Here is a 24,887-nt window from a genome sequence, read left to right as displayed (position 1 = left end):
TAAGGGGGGTTGGGGAGGCAAATATTTCTGTTTGTGCCCTCCGGCTCTTCCCAGCACCGGCTGTCAATCGTGAGGCTTGTTATCCTCACAAGGCTTCAGTTTGTTTGCTTGATCTCAGCAAGGTTTTCTTCCACAAGTAGAACTATAATTGCTATAATTCTACTGTATCATTTGGATCATTGCAGTATTGTTGTTTTCTCTCCCTCTTTCTCTCCTCCTAACACTGCAATAACGCGCTCCAGTGTTAAATTAGCAGGTTGCGGAAGACCATAAATGAATGAAAGTTTGTTAAAAAAAAAAAGGAAGAAGAAATTAAATAAATAAAGCAGCAAAATGACTTGGCAAAGGGGATAACACATCACAGAGAATCCTTGCGTGTAATCAGGACTTATTGTCTTCCCTTCCAATGGCTTCCAAATTGGTCGACAGACTCCAATGAAGTTTATTTCTATTGTTTAAATATATGTTTTGAAGAGGTTGAGCATAATTTAAGGGGACCTGAGCCATCCGGTGCTACTGGAAGCCCATTACAGCTTTATTTATCTATGTGTATATTGCACAATAAATGAAAACATATCAAATGTAAAGTGTGTGAGGTGAACTCTCCTCCAAACATCCCCCCCCATAAAGACATCTAACTGCCACCCCCTTATCATGGATTTCTTGAAAATATAATTTTGAAACTACAATGTAGAATTAGCTCTCTTGCCACAGAAAGAAAGGGGTCTCTTCCATTCACCTCCTCCAGTTGTGGGGACAAACCCCATTTTTCATCATAAACAACAGATCTGAACATGTCTGACTCTCGCTTCCAGTCATTATTATCATTTTTATTTTAGTGGTGGAGTTTAAAAACAGATGAGCCAGAAAATGTTGTTTTTCAAGTAGCTTGGGAAAACCAAACCAGCAGACCAGACCCCAGAGATTAAAAGCCAGGAGTGGTTACTAGAAACATACAAAGACTTTTTTTCTAAGTTACCACTAAAATGAAATTACTTTTTATTAGTGGGTAAAGGAAGTGTAAAAGTGGGGTGAAAAAAAAGAGAGAAGTATCATTTTGCTGGCAGAGTGAATAGTAAACTATACGCCCCTTTATTCATAGTCCACAGTCAAATTTCTAAAAGGCTGTGTGCTCAACGCATGGATTAAATTCTTCCTAGATATTAGAAGCAACATTTCATTTTCTAAAACTGACATAAGGATAGCACATTTTAAGCCCACATTCGAACTAGATTCTGCGGAGGCACTATTAGACTTTGCCACCCCATCCAGCGCCTTAGGAAAGTTTCCTGTCATTTTTTTTTTCCTAATTAATCTGTGGGAAATGGAATCGGTTGTAGATTCTGAAGTTGGGTATTCAATTGTGACAAACCTCAGGGTCGCTAAGTGTAGAGAAAAGTAGTTCAGCCCCTCCTCCCAAAGTTGGAGAGATGTGCCTCCTTCGCTTGGGAAGACTGATTAGGAAATATTAAAAATAAAAAAAAAACAGAACAAAGAACACTAGAGTTTTCACACAGGTCTTAAAAAACCTTCTTTATATTCCATTAATAGAATTAGATTTAATTCCAAGGATCATTAAGTCAGAATCAGAAATTCTATGTTAACCTCCCTCTTTACAGTGGGTGATTAAAATTAGAATACACCCCCATCAGAAAGTCCGACTTCTTTTAAAAGAAGAACAGCTGCAGGGGGGGGGGAGGGGATGGAGGCAAAGAAGTCTTCCACCCAGAGTCTGAAACCCCTTAGGGCGTTCAGAAATGATTTGTACATTTGTGACCCTTTTTATTTAACACGATCTTTATTGGATTTATTTTCATCCCACTCCCTGCGTGTGCGGAGTCCACTCTGAAGCCACAGAGCCACCGACAGCCAGGTCTTACAGATTTCCGAAGCGGGACCCGCAGGGAGGGAAAAGTGACTCTGTATCCATTCCCCCACCCCCCAGCCATCAGCTGCAGGGACGCAGGCAAGGGCCTTTGGCTGGAGCCTCGGGGAAACCTAGGCGTCATTATGTCTCTGGGCTGCCCTGAGACCCTGGGGCTAACTAAAAGAACCAGGAAGGGGGACAGGAGCGGTTAGCAAGCATAACATTATGCTTAAAGCCAGATGAAAACACATTTTAAAATAAAACAAAACAAAACACCAAAAGGTGAGGATGCAAACAGAACCCCTATTCCAGATACCTTGGGATCTCAGAGAAGGCATAAAAGAAAACCAAATGTCAAGGTAACTTGCAGTCTCTTCTCTGTTCTGACCACCCCACCCCCATTAGAGTGTTTTGAGAAGCCAACGAAAATACCGGAGAGATCGAGACATGGAGGGACAGAGACAAATCTTTTTCGCTCCTTTTTACTACTACTACTAGTAGTGTGGATTTAGTATTAGTAGTATTAATGTGTCTGTTCCCAACACTTTACCACCTCAAGTTGTGTTGAGGACTCCTGCCAAGCCAGCCCCATCTATCTGCCACCCACCCACTAGTATCCAAGAGTTATGCAGATGTTTATGGCTAGGGAAAAAATCCCAGTTAGGTATTCTTGTATTTTTAAATACTGACTGTAAGTGATTCAAGTATAATCCTTTGTAAAACGTTTTCTCTTTGACACATTGAAGGGACTGAGAGAGGAAAACCTGGCATGGATTCCTCTTCCCCGACCTCTCGCCCACCTCGCTCACCTCAGCCCCGCCAATGTCAAGGCCCTGGCTGTCCCTTGAAACCTGCACCTAGTCAGGGAAGGTGTCTGTGCTGGCTCCTCTCTGGGATCGACCCAATTTTAATCATGGTTGGGTGTAGACTCCCTGCGTGACCAATGCTGGGAGCTGTTTGGGAAGAAACTGTCTCCCCTTAAGGCTCTCCTCCCTCACTTTTGATAATGGGAGGCAGTCACAAAATTCAAAATTTTTAGGCATTTCGACTTGGTTCAAGGTGAATATGGGTCCTTTCTATCCTAGGGAACTGACAACCACACTCCTTCAGTGCAGGGGGTTTCACACGCCAGGCGCTGCTCAAAGATGAAAAGCCAGATGGTGACAGCCTAACAGAGATGAATTTAGGGAAGCAGGGAAGACAGAAAAACCTCAGAAGAGAAAAAGGGACTTTCTCAGTCTCTTCCCCAGTCACCTCTCTGGGAGGCTTGGACTCATACTCGGCAGTCCCTTTTGCCTCTCTGGATACTCCAGGGAAGGCTGTGCGCCTTTGGCAGAGCCCTCTGTGTTTAAAGGCCTTTTTCTCATTCCAGAGTTAAAAACGGAGACAGAGAATGTTGAGAACCGATATTAACAAGAGAGCAACAGATAGACTCTGGATGAAGACAAATAGCTCTAGGCTCTGAGCCACAAGAGAAAACCAAACGCTCAGACAGCAGATGTTTCCGCCTGGCACGTTGGAGGCCCATTTGTCCTAGAGAGGATGGTGACTGAACAGCACTGAGGTCAAGACGCTGTCCTAGGAGGACAAAGTCGGTTTTGAAAAGTGCCAGGTCTATCTCAACTTGAGCCTTTCAGCTTCATCTCCAGGGACCTAGGCTCTCTGGATGGTGGAAGGGGAGTCTAAAGCCCAAGTGGCACCCACAAGCCTAGCGCCCGAATGAACTAGAGCTAGGAGCAATCCTTAAAAGAAAGCGATGGAAAACTTTGAAAGTTGGAGAGAGAGAGAGAGAGAGAGAGAGAGAGAGAGAGGAGGGAGGGGGGAGGAGGAAGGAAGGAAGGAAGGAAGGAAGGAAGGAAGGAAGGAAGGAAGGAAGGAAGGAAGGAAGGAAGGAAGGAAGAAAGAAAGAAAGAAAGAAAAATTGGCTCTGGTGCGTGCCAGCAGCTGCTATTCCCCTGCCCCCACCCTCTCTGGCCCCTCCAGAATCCAGTTCGGTTTTTGCGCTGTGCCGGCAGGCCGACGCAGCCCGGCCTCTATCGAGAGCCAATCAGAGCGCTCCTCTCAGCACGTGGAGCAGAGAGACTCCAGAGCTCTGCGCCCGCAGCTCACTACACTTGTAACCGCTTGTCCTGAGCGCAGAGAGGACGAGCTCCGGCTGAGGCCAGGGTGAGAGTCCGCGGCCCGCAACCGAGAGAGACAGAGAGGAACAAAGATCTCAGTAATACCTGTTATAATCAGACACCCTAACCACCCCCAGCGCACACTCTTTCATCCCACCCGCCAGGAAAGGCAGCCAGAGGTCCGCTCTCTGAGCCCAAGGAAAAGCTCCAGCCATGAGCAATCAGTACCAGGAAGAGGGCTGCTCCGAGAGGCCCGAGTGCAAGAGTAAGTCTCCAACTTTGCTCTCGTCCTACTGCATCGACAGCATCCTGGGTCGGAGAAGCCCATGCAAAATGAGGCTTCTGGGAGCCGCGCAGAGCTTGCCTGCCCCGCTGGCCAGCCGCGCTGACCAAGAAAAAGCCATGCAAGGTAAGGTTGTGCCGGTCAGGCACCTACAAAAGGACATTGGGCATTGATTTGAATGTCTGCTATTTGGGGACCAGGAGCCTGGGGGTTGTCAGTTTTTGGAGACATAGGAAAGAGAGGGAACAACTCTGGCTTCTGGGGCCTTAGAGAAAGGAACTGTCTCTACCTCCCCTTTCAGAAAAGGCAGAGAGGCCCAGCTTCACTTGCGGGGTGGAACTCTTAGATGCTCCGTGTTAGTCGTTTAAAAGTCTCTTTTGGTTGGCCTTGGGTGTACCCTGAATAGCTCTGACAGGTCCGAAACAGCAGCTGCTCTTGATAAGGACAAGAAACCCCAAAGCTAAGGCATGGCGGTGGTAGCGGCCGGCCATGGTGGTTCATGCAAGGTGAACTTTCTAGCCTTTTTCTTTCGGAAGATTTCTTTATATGTAATGGTCTGCGTTTCTTTTTAGTTTTTAAGTGTACATTATTGGTGACATTTAAATGCAAGTGTTTTAGAAAATATTTCCTCAGGTTCCCTAAACGCAACTTACTGTATCTGAAATGTATGAAATGTGTGGCTTCTGGGTGCTACTTTTCTCTGCTGTGCTTTTTTTTTTAAGAGTTGAGATGTTTAAAGTGTTTTATTTTCTGAAATTAAAAAATCCAGAACAAGTGTCATTTGGTCCTCCGAACCTCTTATAGTTTCGCCTTGAGCTGGATGCGGAAGTGTTGCAGGCAAAGAAGTGTTGGTGTCTTTTAAATCCAAAACCAGTGATCCAGCAGCAACACCATTTGGAAGACTGGAGCGAAAGGCTGAGAATAAGCCCTCTAAAATAAAACTGACTTTTTCCTTTTCTTTTTTTAGCCTACAAGGGCACCTGTGCCAGGCGCTTCCTCCAAGGGAAGGAGCCGGCCTGTGCCTGTTGCACCCCACCCCTGTCCCCACTCCAGGCAGTTCTTAACACATTTTCTCCAGGAGAATTTTTTTCTTTGCCCTTTTGAGCAAGAAATCCCTGCCTCCTGCCGCTGTGGGCCTTTGGGCCATGGCGAGTGTTCAGGGCTGAAGGGCCCAGGCGGTTTCGCCCCGCAGGGGTCGCCCGCGGGGCAAAGCCCCTCTTGTTAGCCTGGGGCCCCTGTGACAGAACAGCTGGCTGAGTTCGAGCTCAAAGTTTTTAGAGTGGTGGTGATTTAAGTTGTTCGATTTTTTTAAAAAATTCGCCCCACCCCAAAAGAGGGAGAAGAAAAAAAAAAAGAGAAAGGAATGAAATAAGATAGAAGTGGACTCATGGGAGGAAAAGAAACAGAAAGGAGAGTACAGAAAAGAGATGAGAAAGGGAACGGAGTGGGGAGAAAGTAGAAAAAGAAGGAAAGAAAGGAAAGGGGACACGAACGGAGTAGGTATGAGAAAGAAAAAAAGGAAGTAAAGGGCTGGATGAGAAAGGAAAGAAGGAAGGAAGGTAAAAGGGAGACTGGGACACAAGAGTAGAAAAAGAAAGAAGGAAGCATGGCAAGTGTGCAAGGAAGAGGAGCTGAGCCCGAGGGTAGGGGCACAAAGGCTGCAAGGCAGGCCGGCTCCCAACAGCTGCAAGGCAGGCAGGGGGGAAAAGATGGTCGGGCTAGCGCGCTGACCACTCTTCTTGCCTGCAGGCTCTCCCAAGGGCAGCAGCGCCCAGTTCGAGGCTGAGCTGCACCTGCCACCCAAGCTGCGGCGCCTGTACGGCCCGGGTGGGGGCCGCCTCCTCCAGGGCGCCGCGGCAGCGGCGGCGGCGGCGGCAGCGGCGGCGGCAGCTGCAGCCACGGCCACTGGCACCGCAGGTCCTCGTGGAGAGGTACCTCCACCGCCACCGCCAGCAGCGCGGCCAGGGAGCGTCCAGACAGCGCCGGGGCCGTGGCCGCCGCTGCCGCCGCCGCCTGGGACACGCTCAAGATCAGCCAGGCACCGCAGGTGAGCATCAGCCGCAGCAAGTCCTACCGCGAGAATGGGGCGCCCTTCGTGCCACCGCCGCCCGCGCTGGACGAGCTGGGTGGCCCGGGGGGCGTCGCTCACTCCGAGGAGCGCCTGGGCGCCGCCAGCGGACCCAGCAGTGCCCCGGCGGTGAGTGGTGGCACGGGCACCGAGGACGACGAGGAGGAGCTGTTAGAGGACGAAGAGGATGAAGATGAGGAAGAGGAGCTGCTGGAAGACGACGAGGAGGAGTTGCTGGAGGATGATGCCCGTGCGCTGCTCAAGGAGCCCAGGCGCTGCTCTGTGGCCGCCACCGGCACAGTGGCTGCCGCCGCCGCTGTGGCCTCCGCCGCCGTGGCCACCGAGGGCGGAGAGCTGTCGCCCAAGGAAGAGCTGTTGCTGCACCCGGAGGACGCCGAGGGCAAGGACGGCGAGGACAGCGTGTGCCTGTCGGCGGGCAGCGACTCAGAGGAGGGGCTACTGAAGCGCAAACAGAGGCGCTACCGCACCACGTTCACCAGCTACCAGCTGGAGGAACTGGAGCGGGCCTTCCAGAAGACGCACTACCCGGACGTCTTCACCAGGTATGTTGCCCAGGTGGTCGCTGCCCACAGCACCAGCTGAAGGGCCCATGAGCGGAATAGAACCAGAGACCCGGGTGATGCTTGGCCAAATGTGATCCTTTGGCTCCCCAATACTGCCCCAACACAAAACACACACACACACACACACACACAGACACACACACACACACACACACACAACACACACACACACACACACACACACACACCACACACACACACACACACACACACACACACACACCACACCACACCACACGGGCTTTAAGTTTCAGTTGGTGTGGTTTCTTTCTGTCCCAAAGCCCTTTGGCTTTGTTTCCAAATGACAAGTTTTAGAGTCAAACAGCCTCTCCAAAGAGCACCCAAAGCAGCCACGTTGGGCAGGCACACGACTGCTCCCAGTACTGAGGCTGGAGCCAGATCCTGGCTAGGTACAAGAAGCACTGCCCAAAGTCCCCCCTTTTGATAGGAGAGCAGGCGCTATTTTTGACCCATGTACTGTGTGGGCCTTCAACCCTCGCCCGGTGGCCCAGCAGTCGTGGGTATCAGTTACATTGTTCTCAGGAAAACTGGAGCCCTTGCGTTCGGAGAAGGAAGACCTTTAAAAAGATCGGAGTTTGTGTCACTTGGGGACTCCTGAAACAACCAAAGAAGTTGAACTAAGCAGTGTTTGGTGTTTGTACACCAGAAGGGCACCAGCCAGATTCTTCCCCTGTCTCCACTACACCTAGCATGACTTTACTGTAAACGGGTTGATGGGGTAGACCAGGATTTCTGGAAACGGGACAGCCACTGAACCAAGCAGTTGAGGTGGGGGTGGGGACAAGACTGTGTCTCATGGACTAATGTCCACTACACTTTCCAATCTGAGAAACTTGGACCAGTGGTCTCGCTGAGCTTCGGAGCTCCTGCTTATTCAACCTACCTGGGGGTACCAGCAGGCTTGTAGCCTTTCCTACCCCCAAGTCCAAGATTTTGGCTCGGACTAGGAGCCAGGACTGGGGGCAAATGTGAGAAGAAAGAGGCCGGTCCCCCAGTGAGAATTGAGAATGAGACCTGTGAGTGCCTGGCTCGCGCTCCCCTAACCCGGCAGCTCCTTCGCAGGAGACGTGTGCAGCTTTTCAATGTGTATTTTCGACGGGGAAAGCTGCCTGTCCTTTTGAACCAGAGAAATCTCAGCTCAGACTCAAGGCCTGAGCCAACTCCAAAACATAGTTGGTCTGGCAGTTGCCAAACTCTTGTGGCCAGAAGCAACCAAAAAGTAAATTTAATATAGGCAAGGGCACTGAAACTTGGTCCTCCTCAGTGTCTGTCACTTGTTCCCTTGTTTTTGAAGACTGAAATAAAACTCAAAGTCAGCCAGCGTGTACTATCAAATAGCTAACTGAACCACTGGCTTTTATTTGATTTTCTTTTTACTTAAAAAGGAAAAAAGAGAGACCGTGTCGCTTAGCATCCAAGTTCGCCCCTTTTAGCTGGTCGGGGAGACAAAAGTACAAGACCTGGGCAATTCCTCTTCATCGCCCCACCCCCATCTCTTTCCAGCTCAGCGGGCCTAGCTTCTGGGCTATATAGCCTAGCCAGGCTAGAGTGGAGTTTTAGATTTGCTGGTGCTCTCTGAGAAGGGGAGGGGGTGGGTGGAACGAGTGTCCAAGGAAAGGTGTTTAGTGAAGTGATTTTTTTCTGGTGCTGAGGAAGTTTCAGTGGCTGACCCGATCCTGCGGGCAGCGCAGACCCAGGCCCAGGCTTAGGCAGCCCCGCTCTTTCATATTGGGGAGCAGAGAGCCAATTATTCTCGGCGCGCTCATATTTTCGGTAAACAGGTCGTAAGCCGTTTTACAGCATCTTAATGGTTTCCTATTTGCCTTAATTGTCGCAGTAATAACTGCAATAACGGGGTAGGGTTTCAGCTAAATTGACTTCCCCTGAGATGGGCAGGGTTTGTAGTGGGCACTGGAGTCAGGAGGTGCGCAGAATTTTGTTTAATCGAAAAATTACCCCACTGAACTCTTAACAAGCTTAACATATCTCCAGAGGGTAATGGGGAGTGTGACCTAAGAGGGTAAGGGAGGGTAGAAGGGGGGAGGGGAGACGGAGGAAAGACTGAGCTGGAAAGAGGGGCAAGAAAAGAAGGGGGATTTTTTTTTTTAAAAGAAGGCAAAACAAAGCCAAGAGGGCAGAAAACAAAAATTGTGGCGGATTGCTGAGCTCTTCTCCCATTTAGAATTTGGATTAAACAGGGCATGAGCACTGTGTGTGTGTGTGTGTGTGTGTGTGTGTGTGTGTGTGTGTGTGTGTGTGTTTCCCATCCTACTCTAGCCTAAGAGAGATTGAGAGAAAACTCATTTGTCTAAGTTTGAAGAGTTATGGACTCAAGAATCCATGCCGTCACACTATATGATAGAATATAATGAATAATATTTTGTATCTGTCACTATGCTGCTTTTTTCTGTTTTCAACCAAATAGTAGGCACCCTAGAGGTCAAACCCATGTACTTGGGGTGTGGACTGGAAGAGGCTGTCATGAAGGGGAAGGTGACTGAGAGGGGACTGCTGGGGCCTACTGTGACCTATCTGAATGTTGCTTTCTTATAGGGAGGAGCTGGCAATGAGGCTGGACCTGACTGAGGCCCGAGTCCAGGTGAGCTCCAAGAAGGGAAGAAGGGGGCTGGGTGGGGTTGGGGGTTTGCCCTTCCAATAAAAAGAAGAGGATCCTAATCTGAAAAGTAGATCCAAGCACTCATACACAAAAAGACATTTCAAAAGCAAACTGCAAACTGGGAAGGAGTAGGAGATTTCTGGGTTTGGGAGCTTAAAGTAGTCCAGGATCAAAGCAGGGGTTTTCTAGTCCCCGAGACCACAGTTCAGCAGCCCCCCACCCAAACCTGGTACCCAAGGCCCCTATAGAAAACAATCCACCAGCCGACTTCTCCTGATTGAAATAATGGGATGGAGCATGGATTTGGTTGTTAGACAAATCCGCTCAGCTCCAAGCAGGTATTTGGCTGCGATTAAGTCTCCAATCGGGCTTCATAAAAGCCCACTTAGTGCTAGAACAAACAGGGCCATTTGAAGGCAAAATGCTGTTTGATTTCCCCTCCGCCCTGCACAAGGAGCTGGCTAATGCTATTTGATTTCCCATTTTTTATAGCAATGAGCCCACATTGATCTAATAGGGAGTGAGTGCAATGCTATTAAAGGTGTTTGCAGCCCCATACCAGAGTGCATTTCCGAACCCAGGCCTCATAACCAAAGAGACGATCAACACTGGGCAGCCCCGATGGCCAACAGAAAACAGATGTCCCCGGGTTAGGAGCTGAGTGAATCACTTTACAGTCAAAATCAAGCGCTGATAAAGCACAATAAATTCCATATGGCTCATTTAATACACAACAGCTTCTTGCATTAGAGGGCTAATGATGAGGCTTGTCCCCTCCTTTCTGTTGACACATTTCTCCATTGTCAAACAGAGATGTGACAGCAACTCCACATTTTCAGCTCAGGGGAACAAGTCGTGGGAAAGTTAAATAACTTTTTAAAAGAAAGAGAATGCCCCTCCCCTTCTCCTTTCCCCACTATTCACTGGAGAAGATGTAATTAAGTGAATATGAATTATCAGAGTCCTTTCGTTTACCTTTGGGGGCCTCAGAGGTATTAATTCAATAATGAGGAATTGCAGGGGACATCTTGATAATTGCAGTTGAGCCAGAGAGCCCAAGGGACAGCAGATCTCGCTTTAGAAAGGATTCCATGTTATTTAAGGCGCCTCTGCCTCCACTGCCCCCACTTCCCTTCCTTTATTCCTTTCCCTACAATCAAGGAATGGTGGATATTCTTGTCTAGACGGGTTGGATGTGAGAAAGCTGCCCACCAGCCCAGCCTAATCGAACTACAGTCTAACTTTGTCAAGCCAGTGGGTCTCCAATCTAGAGGTTTCTATAATGCCCACATCGATTATTTGAAGGCTGCTGTATGTTATGCCCCCCTTCTCCCAGGACTTTAAGTATCAGCCAGTTTGGATTCTTGATTTTATTCTTGTCCTGGATGACTGTCTACAAGTCCACCCAAGCTTAGCTGCTACTGTAACTCATCCCCAGCCAAGCTGGAAATTTGAAAGATCCGACGAATGTCTTTAACTTTTAAAAAAGATGTTCCTCTGTGACAATTCACATTATATTTTAATACAATTCTGTATAGCCCTAGAGTTCATTCTTAATTTTTAGACTCATATGCAGTCACAAACTCAGCTCTAAAAATATTAATGCCTTCTGAGGAGAAGGAACATAGCTTCTGAGCTGTGGGAGTGATGAGCAGGTCACATAAAAATGATTTCATGCTTTGGGGCATATTTTTAGATGATGGTGGCTGCCATGTTTTAGGTAAAGGTCTCTGTTCAAAGTGCTTCTTATTAACAATTAGGAAAATACCTCAGGCTGGAAACCTCCTCTAAGCCTGGAACTATCTTATTTAAAGAACCAAGTGAAATCACATTCCCCCAGAAAAAAAATCAATGAAGGCCCTGTGTGCTGAAGATGGAGCAAGCCCTGCCCTCTGATTTCCTGTACTCAGGTGGTCCTGCATTTTCTCCCAGTAGTCAGTGATGTCTCATACAGAGCCCCCGAAGAGAGCTTGTTTTGGACCTCCCTTTCATTTATGAACAGCTAGGCCTCTAAAATGTACACCTGTTTCCCACTTACTGGAAGCAGTTCTCTACTCTCTCCCAAGCCCACCCAAATCCCAGACCCCGATACAGTGCACTTATTGGTCAGGAAGTGCAAAGAATAGATAAATGAGCTCCCTGCTTTGCTTTTCAATAGAGAGCAGACATTGCCTGTGCTCTTGGGTAAACCTGAAATATGTGAAAATCTTGAATATGCAGAACAGATGTGTGGTTCATGGCTTGATGCCTGCCTATACCCAATAGTCACCACTCTGTGTTTTCATTTACTGCCTTGTATGCATTTTCATTAGAGTCTTATGAGAAAAATGTTATTGTCCCCATTTTACAGATTAGAAAACTGAGGTTCAGAGAGGTTTAAGTGACCTAAATAAAGTCTTTCTGCAAAGAAGAGTCAGCCCGGATCGGGCAACCTAGGTGTCCCCATTTTTTAACTTTCCTGAATCTTGGGAGCCTAGGGTAGATAGACACCACTTTTAAGGGCTTGCTTGTCCATTGGTTTCTGCTGGATTAAAGTCTGGACCCCTTTTCACCCAGAGATTACAGAAGGCCAAGGTGGGTGCAGAGACAATGAAAGGAGAAGGAGAAGGCCCAGGGTGTCCAGGGAAGGAGTGAGCCAGAGCTAAGCCAACCAGGCCTCTCTCCATTTTGCAGGTGTGGTTCCAGAACCGTCGGGCCAAGTGGCGCAAGAGAGAGAAGGCTGGCGCGCAGACCCATCCCCCGGGGCTGCCCTTTCCCGGGCCTCTCTCGGCCACCCATCCACTCAGCCCCTACCTGGACGCCAGCCCTTTTCCTCCGCACCACCCTGCGCTTGACTCGGCCTGGACCGCTGCTGCTGCTGCCGCAGCAGCCGCCTTTCCGAGCCTACCACCGCCTCCAGGCTCAGCTAGTCTGCCGCCCAGCGGGGCGCCGCTGGGCCTGAGCACTTTCCTAGGAGCGGCGGTGTTCAGGCACCCGGCCTTCATCAGCCCAGCCTTTGGCAGGTAACTTGCAGCCTTATGAGGCTCTGTCTGCCCGTCTGTCCGTTTGTCCATCTGTTTCCTACACAAGCAGATGCTGAGGTCAAAGAGGAGGCTGGAGGGGATGATACACATCTTTTTTTTTTAATTTGACCCAACCTCAGCGACTTTAATCAAACAAAATACTCTTTAACTTTGACTTATAAAGAAAAGTAGGTCTTGAAGAGAAGGAGCTAGAAGTAAGTAGGAAAGGGGAAAGCAATTAACAGTAACAGCAGTGACAAGCAGATGTGTTCGTGAAAGCTGTACAAAAGTATGGTTTGGAGGTACCCCTTCTCTATGGGCGGTCTGAGCGAACAGGAATAGGCTACAGAGCCAGGGGGCCTTTCTAGTGTTGTAAAGGTCCTTCTGCATGCCACGGAGCCTGGCAGTGTGAGGGACACACTTGGGGTCCCCTACAGGAGCCCAGGAGCCAGGAGGCCCTTCAAGTGCACAGAACTGCCCCCCTTTGTGTTCCTTCTCACTTATATGACCTTATACCAACAGTACCCCAATATGTGCAAACCCCAACCCCGACAGCGGCAGAAGACAACGAAATAAAAGAGCCATCTCATCGTATATAACTCCCTTTCTTTAAATGAACATTGATGAAATAAAAAAATCTGTATAATCACACAGACAAAGAAACAAACGAGGGGTGTATTAAGTTGGAAAGTGCAGTGAAAATAAAACTGAATGCAGCTTCAATATCTCTCTTTAGGGGAACAAAGAAATAATAGAATCATCCAGCTGCGCAGCCACTTAACAAAAAAATTATCCTCGAGAAAACTGAAAGTAGGACTTGAGACAAAATTAATGTCCCAAACCACGAAAATACCTAGCGATTGCCGCCTTGAAGTGCGGTTACGTGGGGGTGACTCAGTTTACCTAAAGGAACCAGGGCTTGTTACGCCCCCTCCAGGTCACCCATTATCATTTCCTTCTGGAAAAAAAGTAAAGTCCTGTGTCTCCTTCCTGCTTTCCCCGCCTCCGACAACAAAAGTCTGTTAGTAAAACCAGGCGAACCCCTGCTGAAACACCGGAGGTTCCTCGAGGTTGGAAGGAGGGGGAGGTGGGGTTGGCGGGGTTGGCACGGTGAGTGAAGAGAGGGTTGGGGAGGAGGAGCAGTGGCTCCAAGAGCCCAGGTGGGCTCATTTCTAATTGAGCAAATTCTGAATTGGCCCCTGGGGGGTCTGGAGCAGGAGCCTTTGGGGAGGTGGTAGGAAAAACACTCCCTGCAGCACTGGTGGAGTTGAGGGCCTGGGGCGCTCGGCCTCAGCTGCAGGTCAAGGGTGTTTGAGGAAGGATTGAGAGTAATCCCCGCGCGCAGAGTAATCCCGGTGCCACCCGGAGGCGGTGGCTCAGACACTGGCACTGGTTCCAGTTTAAGGCATTGGCTTGAGTGGTGTAAGGGGCTCCCAAGCTTGGAAGCTATCTGGGGAAGGTATCTGGGGTTCCAGGAAGTCTGTGGGTAATGTGTGTCTTGGTACGGGGCTGCGGGGCATCCGGCAGGTCCAAGGTGCCTGGGGAGTGGAAATCAACAGGCAGGCGCCCAGCAACCCCGACGGCGCTGGCAGTTTAGCTGAGCGCCAGAGGGTGGTTCTGCAAGCCAGCACTTTTCTGGGCAAAAGGAGGCTCGCACTCTGGAGCCCCAGGGAGTTTGCAGAGTGGGTCTAGGGCAGTTTCTAGCCTTCTTTCTGCACCCCTCCCGCATTAGCTTTTCCTTCTCGGTATTTTTTTTTTTTCTTTTGTCTCTCCGGTCTTCCACCACTTGCTCTCCTACCAGCATCACTCCAGGAACTGATCTTGGAACACAGACTTTCTTAACTGAAAGCCCGGAATCCACGCACTGAGGCCTCTTGATTTGGGCTGCGGGGCCTCCCTCTGAATTCGTCCTCCAGGGATGTCTGATCCTTTGAGCTTTCTTTTCCTGGGGGGTTCTCGGCTCGGGCAAAACCACCAGCCTACCGCAGTTTAAGCTCTGCCTAGTCCCATCTGGAGCTCCACTAGGGGCCCGGATTCCCCCAGCTGCTCCTTGCTCCTCTACCCTCGCCCCGGGTGAGAGGTGGCGGGAGTCGCTGCCCCGGGAAGCTGCACTCAGCTCATGAGGCCGTGACCGCGCTGTTTGCTCTCCCCACAGGCTCTTTTCCACCATGGCCCCCCTGACCAGCGCGTCGACCGCGGCTGCGCTCCTGAGACAGCCCACACCCGCGGTGGAGGGCGCAGTGGCCTCGGGAGCGCTGGCCGACCCGGCCACTGCCGCTGCAGACAGACGCGCATCCAGCATAGCTGCTCTGAGGCTCAAGGCCAAGGAGCATGCCGCGCAGCTCACGCAGCTCAACATCCTGCCGGGCACCAGCACGGGCAAGGAGGTGTGCTAAAGGCTGCCCTCCACTTTCGCACCCCTTGGGCGCGTCCCGAAAGGTCACCTCACTCAGCATCACTCAAGACCAAATGGAAACAGAGGACCAGCACACTCCCAAGATGGCACAGACAGAGCACAGCCGCCTTCGCAGCAGCCTGGACGCTGACAAGGCAGCTTCTGGCGCTAAAGGACGTGGCACCTCTTCCGCTGGCTGTCCACCTGCCCCTGCCCCTGCCCCTGTCCCTGCCCCTGCCCCTGTCCCTGTCCCTGCCCCTGCCTCTGCTCCTGCCCCTACCCCTGCCACTGCCAATGTTGCTCCAACTCGAACGTCCACTCTCCCATTTTTACCTTACTGAAATAAACGGAGAGGGTTTCTCTCCAAGATGCCTAGTATTGAAGTTTAAAAAATTAAAAGCCCAACCTTCTCTTCTTCCGGATATCCCACTTAGCTTTCTTTTGAATAGCATTTTGGCGCTCTAAGTTAATTTCAGCGCAGGCCCGGCTAGATGCCAGGGCAAGGGAAGCAAATGCGAATCTGTAAAATAGCTAACAGTGCACTTAAAGGAAAGGGGCGTCTCGTTCTTGTTCTCTTCTTTATCATACACCAACCAAGGTTTTTATATCAAACCAAAGGGAAATACTCTGCTAGAATATGGACTGTTGAAGTCACCAAACTGTGATTATTGATTCTGTACATACCATTGTTATTAAAAAAAGAACAGAGCTTTGTATATTTGAAATGTTATAACGCAATTGCACTCAGCGTGGTATGGTAAAAGTTTGTCCTCCTGTAGCTCTTACTGTGTTGTAGATACGGTAGGGTTCCTAGACAAATATTTATGTACTCAAGCCCTTTATTTAACTTATTAACTGTAGAGGCTTTGGAAACCTTCAAGATAAAGGCAATGGTACAGTACTTTTGTGTAATGTGTAATCGTTATCACTTTTCCTTGCTATCTAGTGGAGAAGTGTCACGCTCAAAATAAAAAAAAAATATATGTTTAACAAAAGGAAGTGTGAATGCTCTATGGAGACCCTGAGGGACAGTACAAGCCCTTACCCCCACCCCCACCAAGACCAACGGTGGGCTCTGCTGCTGCAGCATCTCTTGAGTTTATATGCGTGTGCATCTTCCAGGTGGAAGCTCCTGGTTTGAAAGTGATACTCAAAAGGAGACCACACTGGTGCTTTCCAAGAGCATCACAGTCAGAGTTCAGATGCAGTTGGTGCTGAGGATCCTGGGCTAGGGAGATTGTGGGGGTGGGTTCCATGGTAGGTGGGTGTATAGTAGGTGTTGCTGACAACCGTGAAAAGAGAAATTTGAAGCAAGCGGAGTCTTGGTTGGAAAAGCAAGCTGTTCGTGGAAAGTGCCACGTAGCAAGGAAGGGTGCAGTCCGAGATGACAGGTAGTGGCTAGAGCAAGAAGTGGAGGCACTGGCTTCCGAGGGGGCGGGCTCGGTGGAACACTAGTAGGGAGGGGGGAGGAGCGGTGTGTGTGTGTGTGTGTGTGTGAGAGAGAGAGAGAGAGAGAGAGAGAGAGAGAGAGAGAGAGAGAGAGAGAGAGAGAGAGAGAGAGAGACACGCGGAAAGAGAGATGGAAAGGCAGCTACGGGTATCCGAGTGGCAGAGTGGCAGATCTTCTTAAGTCGACAAGCGTCATCACTTCACTTATCTAGACATTGGGAAATGTATACATTAAAAAAAAATCCAAACAGTTCAGGTTTCGCCCGGAGACCCAAACAGATTTGGCATCTTTCACCCCCTGGGCTCACCCCTCCCGCGGCAGGAACCGTAGCTCCCCCCTCTCCGGGACCCTGCCCGCGCCCCTTAGTGTGACCTCTCGGTGGAAGCTCGCCCGCGGGGGCTGGGTCTCGCCAATGCTCCCAGGGTGATGGGAAAGGGAAGAGAAGCTTAATTAGTTTCAATTTGCAGCAATTAGCGCGCCGGACCTTTGGGGAGAGGGGCAGGCGGGAAGGGGGGGGGGCTGCGCGGCGTGACTACGGCGGCTCACGGAGCAGAGAGAACCGCCGCCCCGCCAAGACGCCGGCGGCCGCGGGGGGCGCGGGCGCGTCTCTGGGTCCAAGCCGGTCGCGCGCGCCCCGTTAGCAGGAGGTGAGGAGCCGGATCCCTTGGCAGCCTTAGCGAAGGTGCAGACTCCAGCAGAGGTCAACAGTCCTGGGGCATCCGTGCCTGTCTGGGAAGGCGGGCAGCCCTCGGGGTGCCTGCTGCACCCTAAGCAAGCCCACGCGGCCCTGTGGTCCTGAGTTCCCGCCTGTCCAAAATCCCGGAGAGCGCGCCCACGAAGGTCACCAGCCCCAGATGCTTCTTGGATTTTGTCTGTCCTTGGGTCACTACCACCTTAGTTAGGTCTGGACTTTCCAGGGTAGCTCTCTCAGGCAGAGGCCGGGTCTGGGGCATGAGAAGTGGCCACCAACTACCATTCCCACCACACACTCCTTTCCTGGGTTTACTAAGGCTTGGTTCGAACTTTCTGGGGTATTTTTCGAGATCTACAGTCACAACCCCTCAGACTTGCATAGGCTTTCCCAGAGAAAGCCATCTTCCTGGAGTGGACAGGGCTGTTGTAGGTAGCAGAGTACAAGAGAAAAGCACTAGGGGAGGATTTATTTATTTATTTATTTATTTGTGGTCAATATCACTTTTCTGTCGATACTGGCTTTTTGTTTAGTAAGAAGGCTTCATTCCCCCGCCCCCCCCCAGGCTGTCAGTTGGATGGTATACGAGAAACAGTACCATTCTTCCTGTTAATGAACTCTTTTTTAAGTCATTTTTTCTCATTTGACCCTTCCATGGAGCAGAAGCAAATTGCGTGAAATTACCTCCAAGGATTACATTTATTACTGGCCAATGAGAACCCCTCGCCTTGTTTTACAAACTCTTAATCCTATGTCACTCTGATGCCGCAAACAAGCCAGGGCCTGGGCCTCCTATTCTTTCAACTTTCCCCAGCTGGAGGGACCTCATTCTGCACTTAATATTCCCCATAAATATCACACGCTAAAGACCCCCTGACTTCCAGCAAGTCCACATTAAACATGTGACATGTCACGCATGACAAACTCTGAGTATCTTTTCAAAGCAGCATTAAAAGCAAAGAAACCAATTTTCTTCTCTTTCCAAACCTCCCCAAGTGCTGAATGATGGGATTGGAAAGAGCCACTGGAGCGTACTTAGGGGGATTTTATGAGATTTTCCAGAATGATTTAATCTTATTGTGAGCATTATTAATGAATGGCAACCCAATTTGGCCCCAATATCTGGGAACTCAGTCACAATAGTGGGACCGGCTGACAATGCCCCCCTCCTCAATCTTAAGCAAACCTCTTCCACCACTGAGGAGGACATATGGGGGCCCAGGGAGTTCAGGAGAGTCAAATTCATGGCAGGACTGTCTCCTATCACATTCAGAACCTAACAGCCCAACACCTGTTTTCCCAAGGTCTTTATGAGGTGAGGGGTGATCAAGAGACCCTTATGGGTTCCTGGAGGGAAGTTGGAGGGGAAGGGGAAGTTGATTTGTTACATTTTCAGACCCCTTAGCCAGATCAGGAGACCCAAAAGGCAAGAAGAGAGCACCTGGCACACTATTAGAATGTTCCGTCAGTCTACCCATGGACTGGACTCTAGGCAGGAGTGAGGGCAGACATGTTAACTCTGTGTTCACTAGGGTGGCAAAAGGGTCAATTTGGGAGAATGACTGTGGGAGAGAATCTCAATATTAGGATCAAATTACTAGTATTGGCCCCCATCATTTTCCTGTTTTTCTCATACTTTCCCCACCCATTTGGGACAATCATTTGTTATTGTTAGTTTTTAATTTATAGTATCAATACTCAAAGCACCAGAAGGTCTGCTTAGCATGATTTGGAGTGCAGATATTTCTAAGATGGAAAAGGGACTGATGTTGCAGAGGAAATTAGACATGGGCTAGCCCAACTTGCTTTTAGAAGAAAAAATGTGTATGTGAGCATGTGTATGTGTATACACAAAAGCGAATGTGTCTCAATGAAGGAGGTCTTAAATGGAGCCTAAAATGGTATTTTGGAACACAGAGTTCCCCAGAGCAACTGCATATTTAAATGACAAGTGGTAGCCTGGCTGGGGGAGAAGAAAACCCCACTACCTGAAGAGGAAAAAACATTTTTCAAAAGAAAAAGTCATGTTGTCCCTGGACGTTATTAATGGTCCAGTTTGAAGTATACATTTTTTCCTTTAAAGAAAAGGGGGCGATTACCAGTTATATATACATTAAGAAATGTCATTCAGTCATTTTTATTCATTCTCCGGAAATCTTCGTAAAAGCCTGAATCATACTTGTACAAGCAGCAATTTTGTTAATCCAGGGGGTTATTACTCTGGGCCCTTATTAGGTTCTACACCACTGCCAAGCAATCCTATAACCCTCTCAAAAGAAGTTTACCTCCCTGTTATAAAACCAGTAGTGGTATTTATACTGTGCAATAATTAGTGTATTACTTGAATCCACTAACACGTTCATTTTATCTCTGCACAAAACCTCTAGTCTGCTTATAGAAAGCTTGTGCCTCCTTTGGTGCTGTTAAAGTGGTGAAAGAGTGAATTGAAGGCTGGTTGCACTTTCTCCTTTTGCCTCGCCTTAATTCCCATCTCTTTTTGCTCTCATCCAATTAGCACAGTGTATTAAGCGGTTTATCATCTCATAGTCAGCTATTGAGAGAAACAAGGCGAGCACTTTGCAATAGAACCTGCGCTCCTTTGACACCCTCAGGTACTTACATATTCCACTGCGCTATGAATAATAGAGGAAGAATGGAGCGCTAATTCCCTCATCAAAGAATGCCTTGTCTGCTGCTTTGCTCAACAACACCATTCTGATCAAAAGAAAAGCAATAAAGCTTAGCATAACAAAACGAAACCTACTTATTAGCTTAGTGGTTAAATTAATGCAGAGCCGCTGCTATTCAAAACCAAGGTTTGAAAACAGCCTCCAACAACCTGATAATGCTGCCTTCGGGATGAAGGAATTTTAATCTGAAATTTGAGGCTGGCTCAGATGAGTTAATCTATTAAACTGCTATAAGGAAGCTCTGCCACAAACTGTTCAATTAAGAAATATTTAGGTGAGGAGAAAGAGGAGAGAGGACAGAGGTGGGAGGAGAGGGAGAAGGGAGGAAGGGGGGGAAGAATAGAGAAAGAGAGAGGTAGATAGATGGATTTAAGTTTTGATCAGGAGCATTGAGTACCATTGAAGTGAGGGGTCCAGGTTCCTGAAAAGAGATCTGAAGCTTGATGCTTTTCACAAAACCCGGACACAGATGGAAATCTGTTTTTAGAGTTTCCTTCTCTTTGTGTCTTCTGCCAAACTCCCATTAAGCGCTATGTTTGAAAGTATCTCAGGGTGTTCACTGGTCGCAAGGGCTGGAAAAGTGGGGTAGTGGTAAAAGGCAACAGACTCATTCTCTTTCCTCATCCTGAACCCCAATCCGTAAACACTGATCAGCTGTCTGCCCCTCCCCCCAGCCTGGACAACTGGCACATAATTGATATTATCCATATTTTATTTGACAAATTAGAGTATTTTTGAGCATTCTCTGTGGATTTTCAACTTCTGGCCTTCCCTATAACCTTTGTATGTAGGACAGTTGAAAGATAGCAAGCTGGGTCCCTGGGAAGCTTGTATAAGGATCCGCAGCAGCAGCAGCAGGTCCAATCTAAATTAAACTAGTTCCTAAACTAAAAAGTGCTATATTCTTAGGTATGAGGTCCAGAGCAGAGCAGGACCCTTTAGGGAACCATTTCCCAGCTAATTCCAGTAGGTTTAGTTCAGAGGGTTAACAGTCTTTAAAAACAATAATAAACAAAACAACAGGGCTGGAGAGATGGCTCATCGGTTAAGAACACTGTTCTAGAAGATCTGGGTTCAATTTTCAGCACCCACATGGCAGCTCACTGCTGTCAGTAACTCCAGTTCCTGGTCACCTAACACCCTCATGCAGGCAAAACAGTAATGCACACAAATTAAAAAAAAGCAAAACAAAGACAATTGCCAGCCAGATGTGGAGGCTCATGCCTTTAATCCAAGCAGAGGCAGGTGAATCTCTGAGTTCAAGGAGAGCCCGGTCTTCACCAGTGAGTTACAGAACAGCCAGGGCTATGCAGAGAAACCCTGTCTTAAAAAGCTAAAATAAGCAAAAATTTAAAAAATTGTCAAGGCTTAAAGAATGGAAAGCATTTATTAAAAGTTTGGATTCCTGGCTTCTCTGGAACACTAGATAACTGGCCTTGCCCTCTCAGCATCACTACTGCCCCCTGTAGACTATCCCTGATATTCCCTAGTGTGTAGAGTTCGCTCCATTCATTCTTTTCAGCAGTGGAGCTTAAGGCTGGTGCCAGACAGCCCATGGAGACAGGGATGGGTGGTATTTCTGAACCAGTTCTACCCAGTGTGCCATCAATCAAGGTATGTGAAGGAATAGGGACCCTCCTGAGAAAAGCGAGTAGGCAACATTCCTACCTTCCAACAAGTATCCACTGGAATTCTTCAACTTGCAGGTCCCACTTTACATAAAATTCTGGATTCCTTCAGGCACCTGCAGTTAAAGTCTACATGAGGTAAAAGATCCTAGTTAGAAAATGCTAACTGCTGTCATTGGCTATTTTCTGCAAATGTACTTCAAGATGGTTTTTATTTACATTTAGTTTGTTTTTACAGAAAGATTTCCTAGGTGTTTTGGATCTTTCTATGTAGACTAAGCTCACTATGGACACCTCTAGAGTATACTGTAGGTATGTGCCCCCACTACTTGTCAACATGTCTCATTTTCTATAGACTTTATATAGAAATAGTCCCTGTCCGTAGAGAGATTATAGCCACAAGGTAGAGACAAGAAATAAAATAGTAAGTTGAGTCTTTTGTTGTTTCTTAAAGACCAAGTTGATTATTTTATGTATATTGAATATAATCACAGAAATCAAGGAAATAAGCTCCAGATATACACATTGGTGAATTGTCCTATGACTTTAATAGCAATTATCAGAAACTGACCAGGAGTGATGAGAGCACATGAATCCCTTGGTTTCCTAAAGCAACTTGCCTGTTTTAACTTGTGAACGGCTGCAGCCCTTTTAGTGCCAATTAACTGTCAGGGCCCCAAACCTAGTGTTTCTATTTCAATTCTGAGTATAAGAGAAAGAGAGAAAGAAGAGCCGCTTAAAAGCCTGAAGAGGAGAGGAAGGAGAGAAAAGAGACGGCAAAAGCCAGACAAAAGAAGACTTTTAAACAAGTATTTCTTTACAGCCACTGCTTAACAAGTATTCTTCCCTAGGGTGCCTCTCTATGGAGTACCTCTGTGCCAGGAGCCATCAGCTTCTCTTGATTTAGTATCCCTCCACCCTTTGCCTTCTCTCTCTCTCTCTGGACCAGGAACCAATAACCCTAATCCTCTCCATGCTTAATATATTAAAGGACTCAAAGTTCACAGAATTTCTCGATGCTTCGAATATGCAGACATCTTGCTCAGCATCTCTGAACTGGGTTCTGATTTAGGTTGTTACTAAAGAAAGTGGGCAGAAGTTTGGGAAGGAAATGGTCTTCAATCAAGCTTTTATTCCTTGCTGTCAACTTTAAATTGTACCCAATTAAAAAAATCACTACAAGTGGTTTCCCTTTAGAAAACTTTATTCTGAAGAACAAAACACAATGCATTTTCCCTTCTAAAAAAACCCACATAGGTAATTTTCTAATGCTGCCATATTGAAATACAGTTTATTGATGGCAAAAGGAACACCATTTTGAAGAACTGATTGAACATAGCAAGCAACAGGTCCCATTCACAATCTCACCATGATTTTTGTGAAATGTTAGGTCAAAGTATGTAAAATGTGCTTTCCTGTTGTATAAATCTCCACTCTGAACATTCTATGTAAAGGGAAAACGTAAGGAATGTGAGTATGAGACACCTGTTCAGTGTTGGACTTTGAACAATTCAATAAACAAACTTGCTGTGTGAAATCTATTTATTCAGTAAGTGAAAAATTTCTAAACACCACCCCTCCCCCTCGAATGTGAAAGACAGCACTGAAAACAGCCATGTTTGGAACGAGTAGCTGAACAAGTATTTGGATATAAACTGTGTTTAATTGATGCATGAAAAAGCAAAATGTTAGAACTCCCACTAGACTCCACAAAACTCTTCTTAGGGGTGTCTCTTCTACAGCCTCAGGGCAAACTGAAGGTCACTTAAAGTAGCAATTTCTGCCCTGCAGAGACCCAGTCCCCAATACGGTAGGTCTTCAGGTACTTGGCAAAGGATCTGGTGGCACATTGTGCTCTGAAGACTGTTTGGCAGGTTAAATATTTTTACACTCCCATCCTGGTCCACATCTACATGAACACAACATGCAATCTTCAAAAGAACTCCTCAAAAGAAAAGCAAGCTACTGGCAAAGCAGGTAAGGCAAGTGGAGGCACTCTGAAGCTGAGATTCAGAGGCTGGTCTCCGTGCTTGTTCCTGGGTCTCTCAGTATTTCCCAGCATAACTGGCGAAGAGCTTGCTGAGGTTCACTTCAGAGTAGCCACTCCAGGACAAGAAGTGCTCTGCTATGTTCTTGATTTTTTTGTAGTCATGAAGAACTTTGGGAGTAAAAAACTGCTTCTTCAATTTATCTAAAGTGAAATAAAAATAAATGGATTAGAAATCTCAGACAGCGTCTTCAAAGATATTCAATATTTCTTTTCCAGAGAAGGGGTACAGGTTTTGATTGCAGTCCCATGTCTCTGATGCCCTAATGGGCCTGTCTGTGTCCTTTCTACCTGGGGACAGTTCAAAGCCAGAGGTATCTCAGAATCTTCTGTGAAAGCTTGAGTCCACTCTTTTTCAGAACCTAACTGCTTGGGAGGACAAACCAGGTGAGGCCACCTCTATTGATATGAAATGCAGGTACATGTCCCTGTGCAGCAGGCAAGATGAATGCACTTTGAGACATCACTTTCACTGTGCTGTTGAGCATATACATGCAGTAGCAATCTGGACTTAGAAGGAAACTATATTCCCTAGTGCCTCCCAAACCACACTGCCCCAGCTAGTTGGCCTCCAGTTTCTTGTAGTTCTCCCATCTAAACAAAACCTTTACTGAAAGGAGGATAGCTGCCTGAAGGTCCACCTGTCATTTGCCAACCTTTCTATTTGTCCACCCTGTGAGAACTCAGATCCATGTCCCCACCTGTGTGTCCAGTTCTTTTTACCTATCCATTCCTGGCCTTCCTATTTGGATGATGGTTCTATCAGCCAGAGGAATCATTCTCTTCCCCTATTCTCCCGTCCACAGTGCTATTTCTGCACTTGCTTCTTTGAAAGGAGCAGCAGTGCTGTCTGTTGAGGTCTGATCTTTTGGGGGAGCCATCCCTTCCCTAAATGGTGTTTGTTCAAAGCTGCTCAGGAACTCCATGAGATGCTTTCACAAGTTTTATAGCCGAGGAAACTGCATAAGGCCACAAAACAGGTCACTAGAGATACAGGTCTGGAAATTCAGTTAGCCAGAACCCCCAACCAATAGTTGTAGGAGGTCACTTTTGTGTTCCCTCTTATGCCACTGCTTGCTGGCAAGGCCTAGAAATGGATACTGCCTGTGCCAAGGTGCTGGGGGTGGGGGACAAAGCTCCCCAGAGCCTTGGAATAGGAAAGGTCCAGGAAGGACACACAGACGTGGGAGCACATCCATCACAGAAAGAAAACCCTGCTCAAACAACAGATAGAGAATAAAGCCCACAAAACCCCAGACAATAAAAACTCAGCCTCAAGATTTTTGTTCCTTAGCTACACATTCACATTTGTTCACAACCTTTTCTAAGGTACACCAATGCCTTTCCAAAAACCACCATAAGAAGTTTTGTTGAGAACTTAAATGCCCAAAAGGGGTGGAAAAAGAAGCAGGGGGGTAGGGAGC

At 47.8% G+C, this 24,887-nt stretch overlaps 2 protein-coding genes across 3 annotated transcripts in view; one reads left to right on the top strand and one right to left on the bottom strand.

Annotated features, from left to right (window-relative positions):
- The first annotated feature begins 3,739 nt into the window (after positions 1-3,739).
- Arx (aristaless related homeobox) lies at positions 3,740-15,915 on the top strand. Its single transcript, XM_027431905.2, is given in 6 exon segments — positions 3,740-4,396; positions 6,020-6,235; positions 6,238-6,901; positions 9,497-9,542; positions 12,234-12,562; positions 14,718-15,915. Coding segments are annotated over 6 exon segments (1,692 nt in total). The 5' UTR covers positions 3,740-4,200; the 3' UTR covers positions 14,959-15,915.
- Positions 15,916-22,602: 6,687 nt separating this feature from the next.
- Pola1 (DNA polymerase alpha 1, catalytic subunit) overlaps positions 22,603-24,887 on the bottom strand; it is a 309,461-nt gene continuing 307,176 nt past the window's right edge. For both annotated transcript variants that reach the window (XM_027431877.2, XM_035450313.1), the window contains exon 37: positions 22,603-23,607. In XM_027431877.2, coding sequence (XP_027287678.1) covers positions 23,462-23,607 — 146 coding nt within the window. In that variant the 3' untranslated portion in view covers positions 22,603-23,461. The remainder of the gene's footprint in view (positions 23,608-24,887) is intronic.

The sequence above is a fragment of the Cricetulus griseus genome, chromosome X, assembly GCF_003668045.3.
Source record: "Cricetulus griseus strain 17A/GY chromosome X, alternate assembly CriGri-PICRH-1.0, whole genome shotgun sequence".
NCBI classification, from domain to species: Eukaryota; Metazoa; Chordata; class Mammalia; order Rodentia; family Cricetidae; genus Cricetulus; species Cricetulus griseus.
This window is presented reverse-complemented; position numbering and strand designations above follow the sequence as displayed.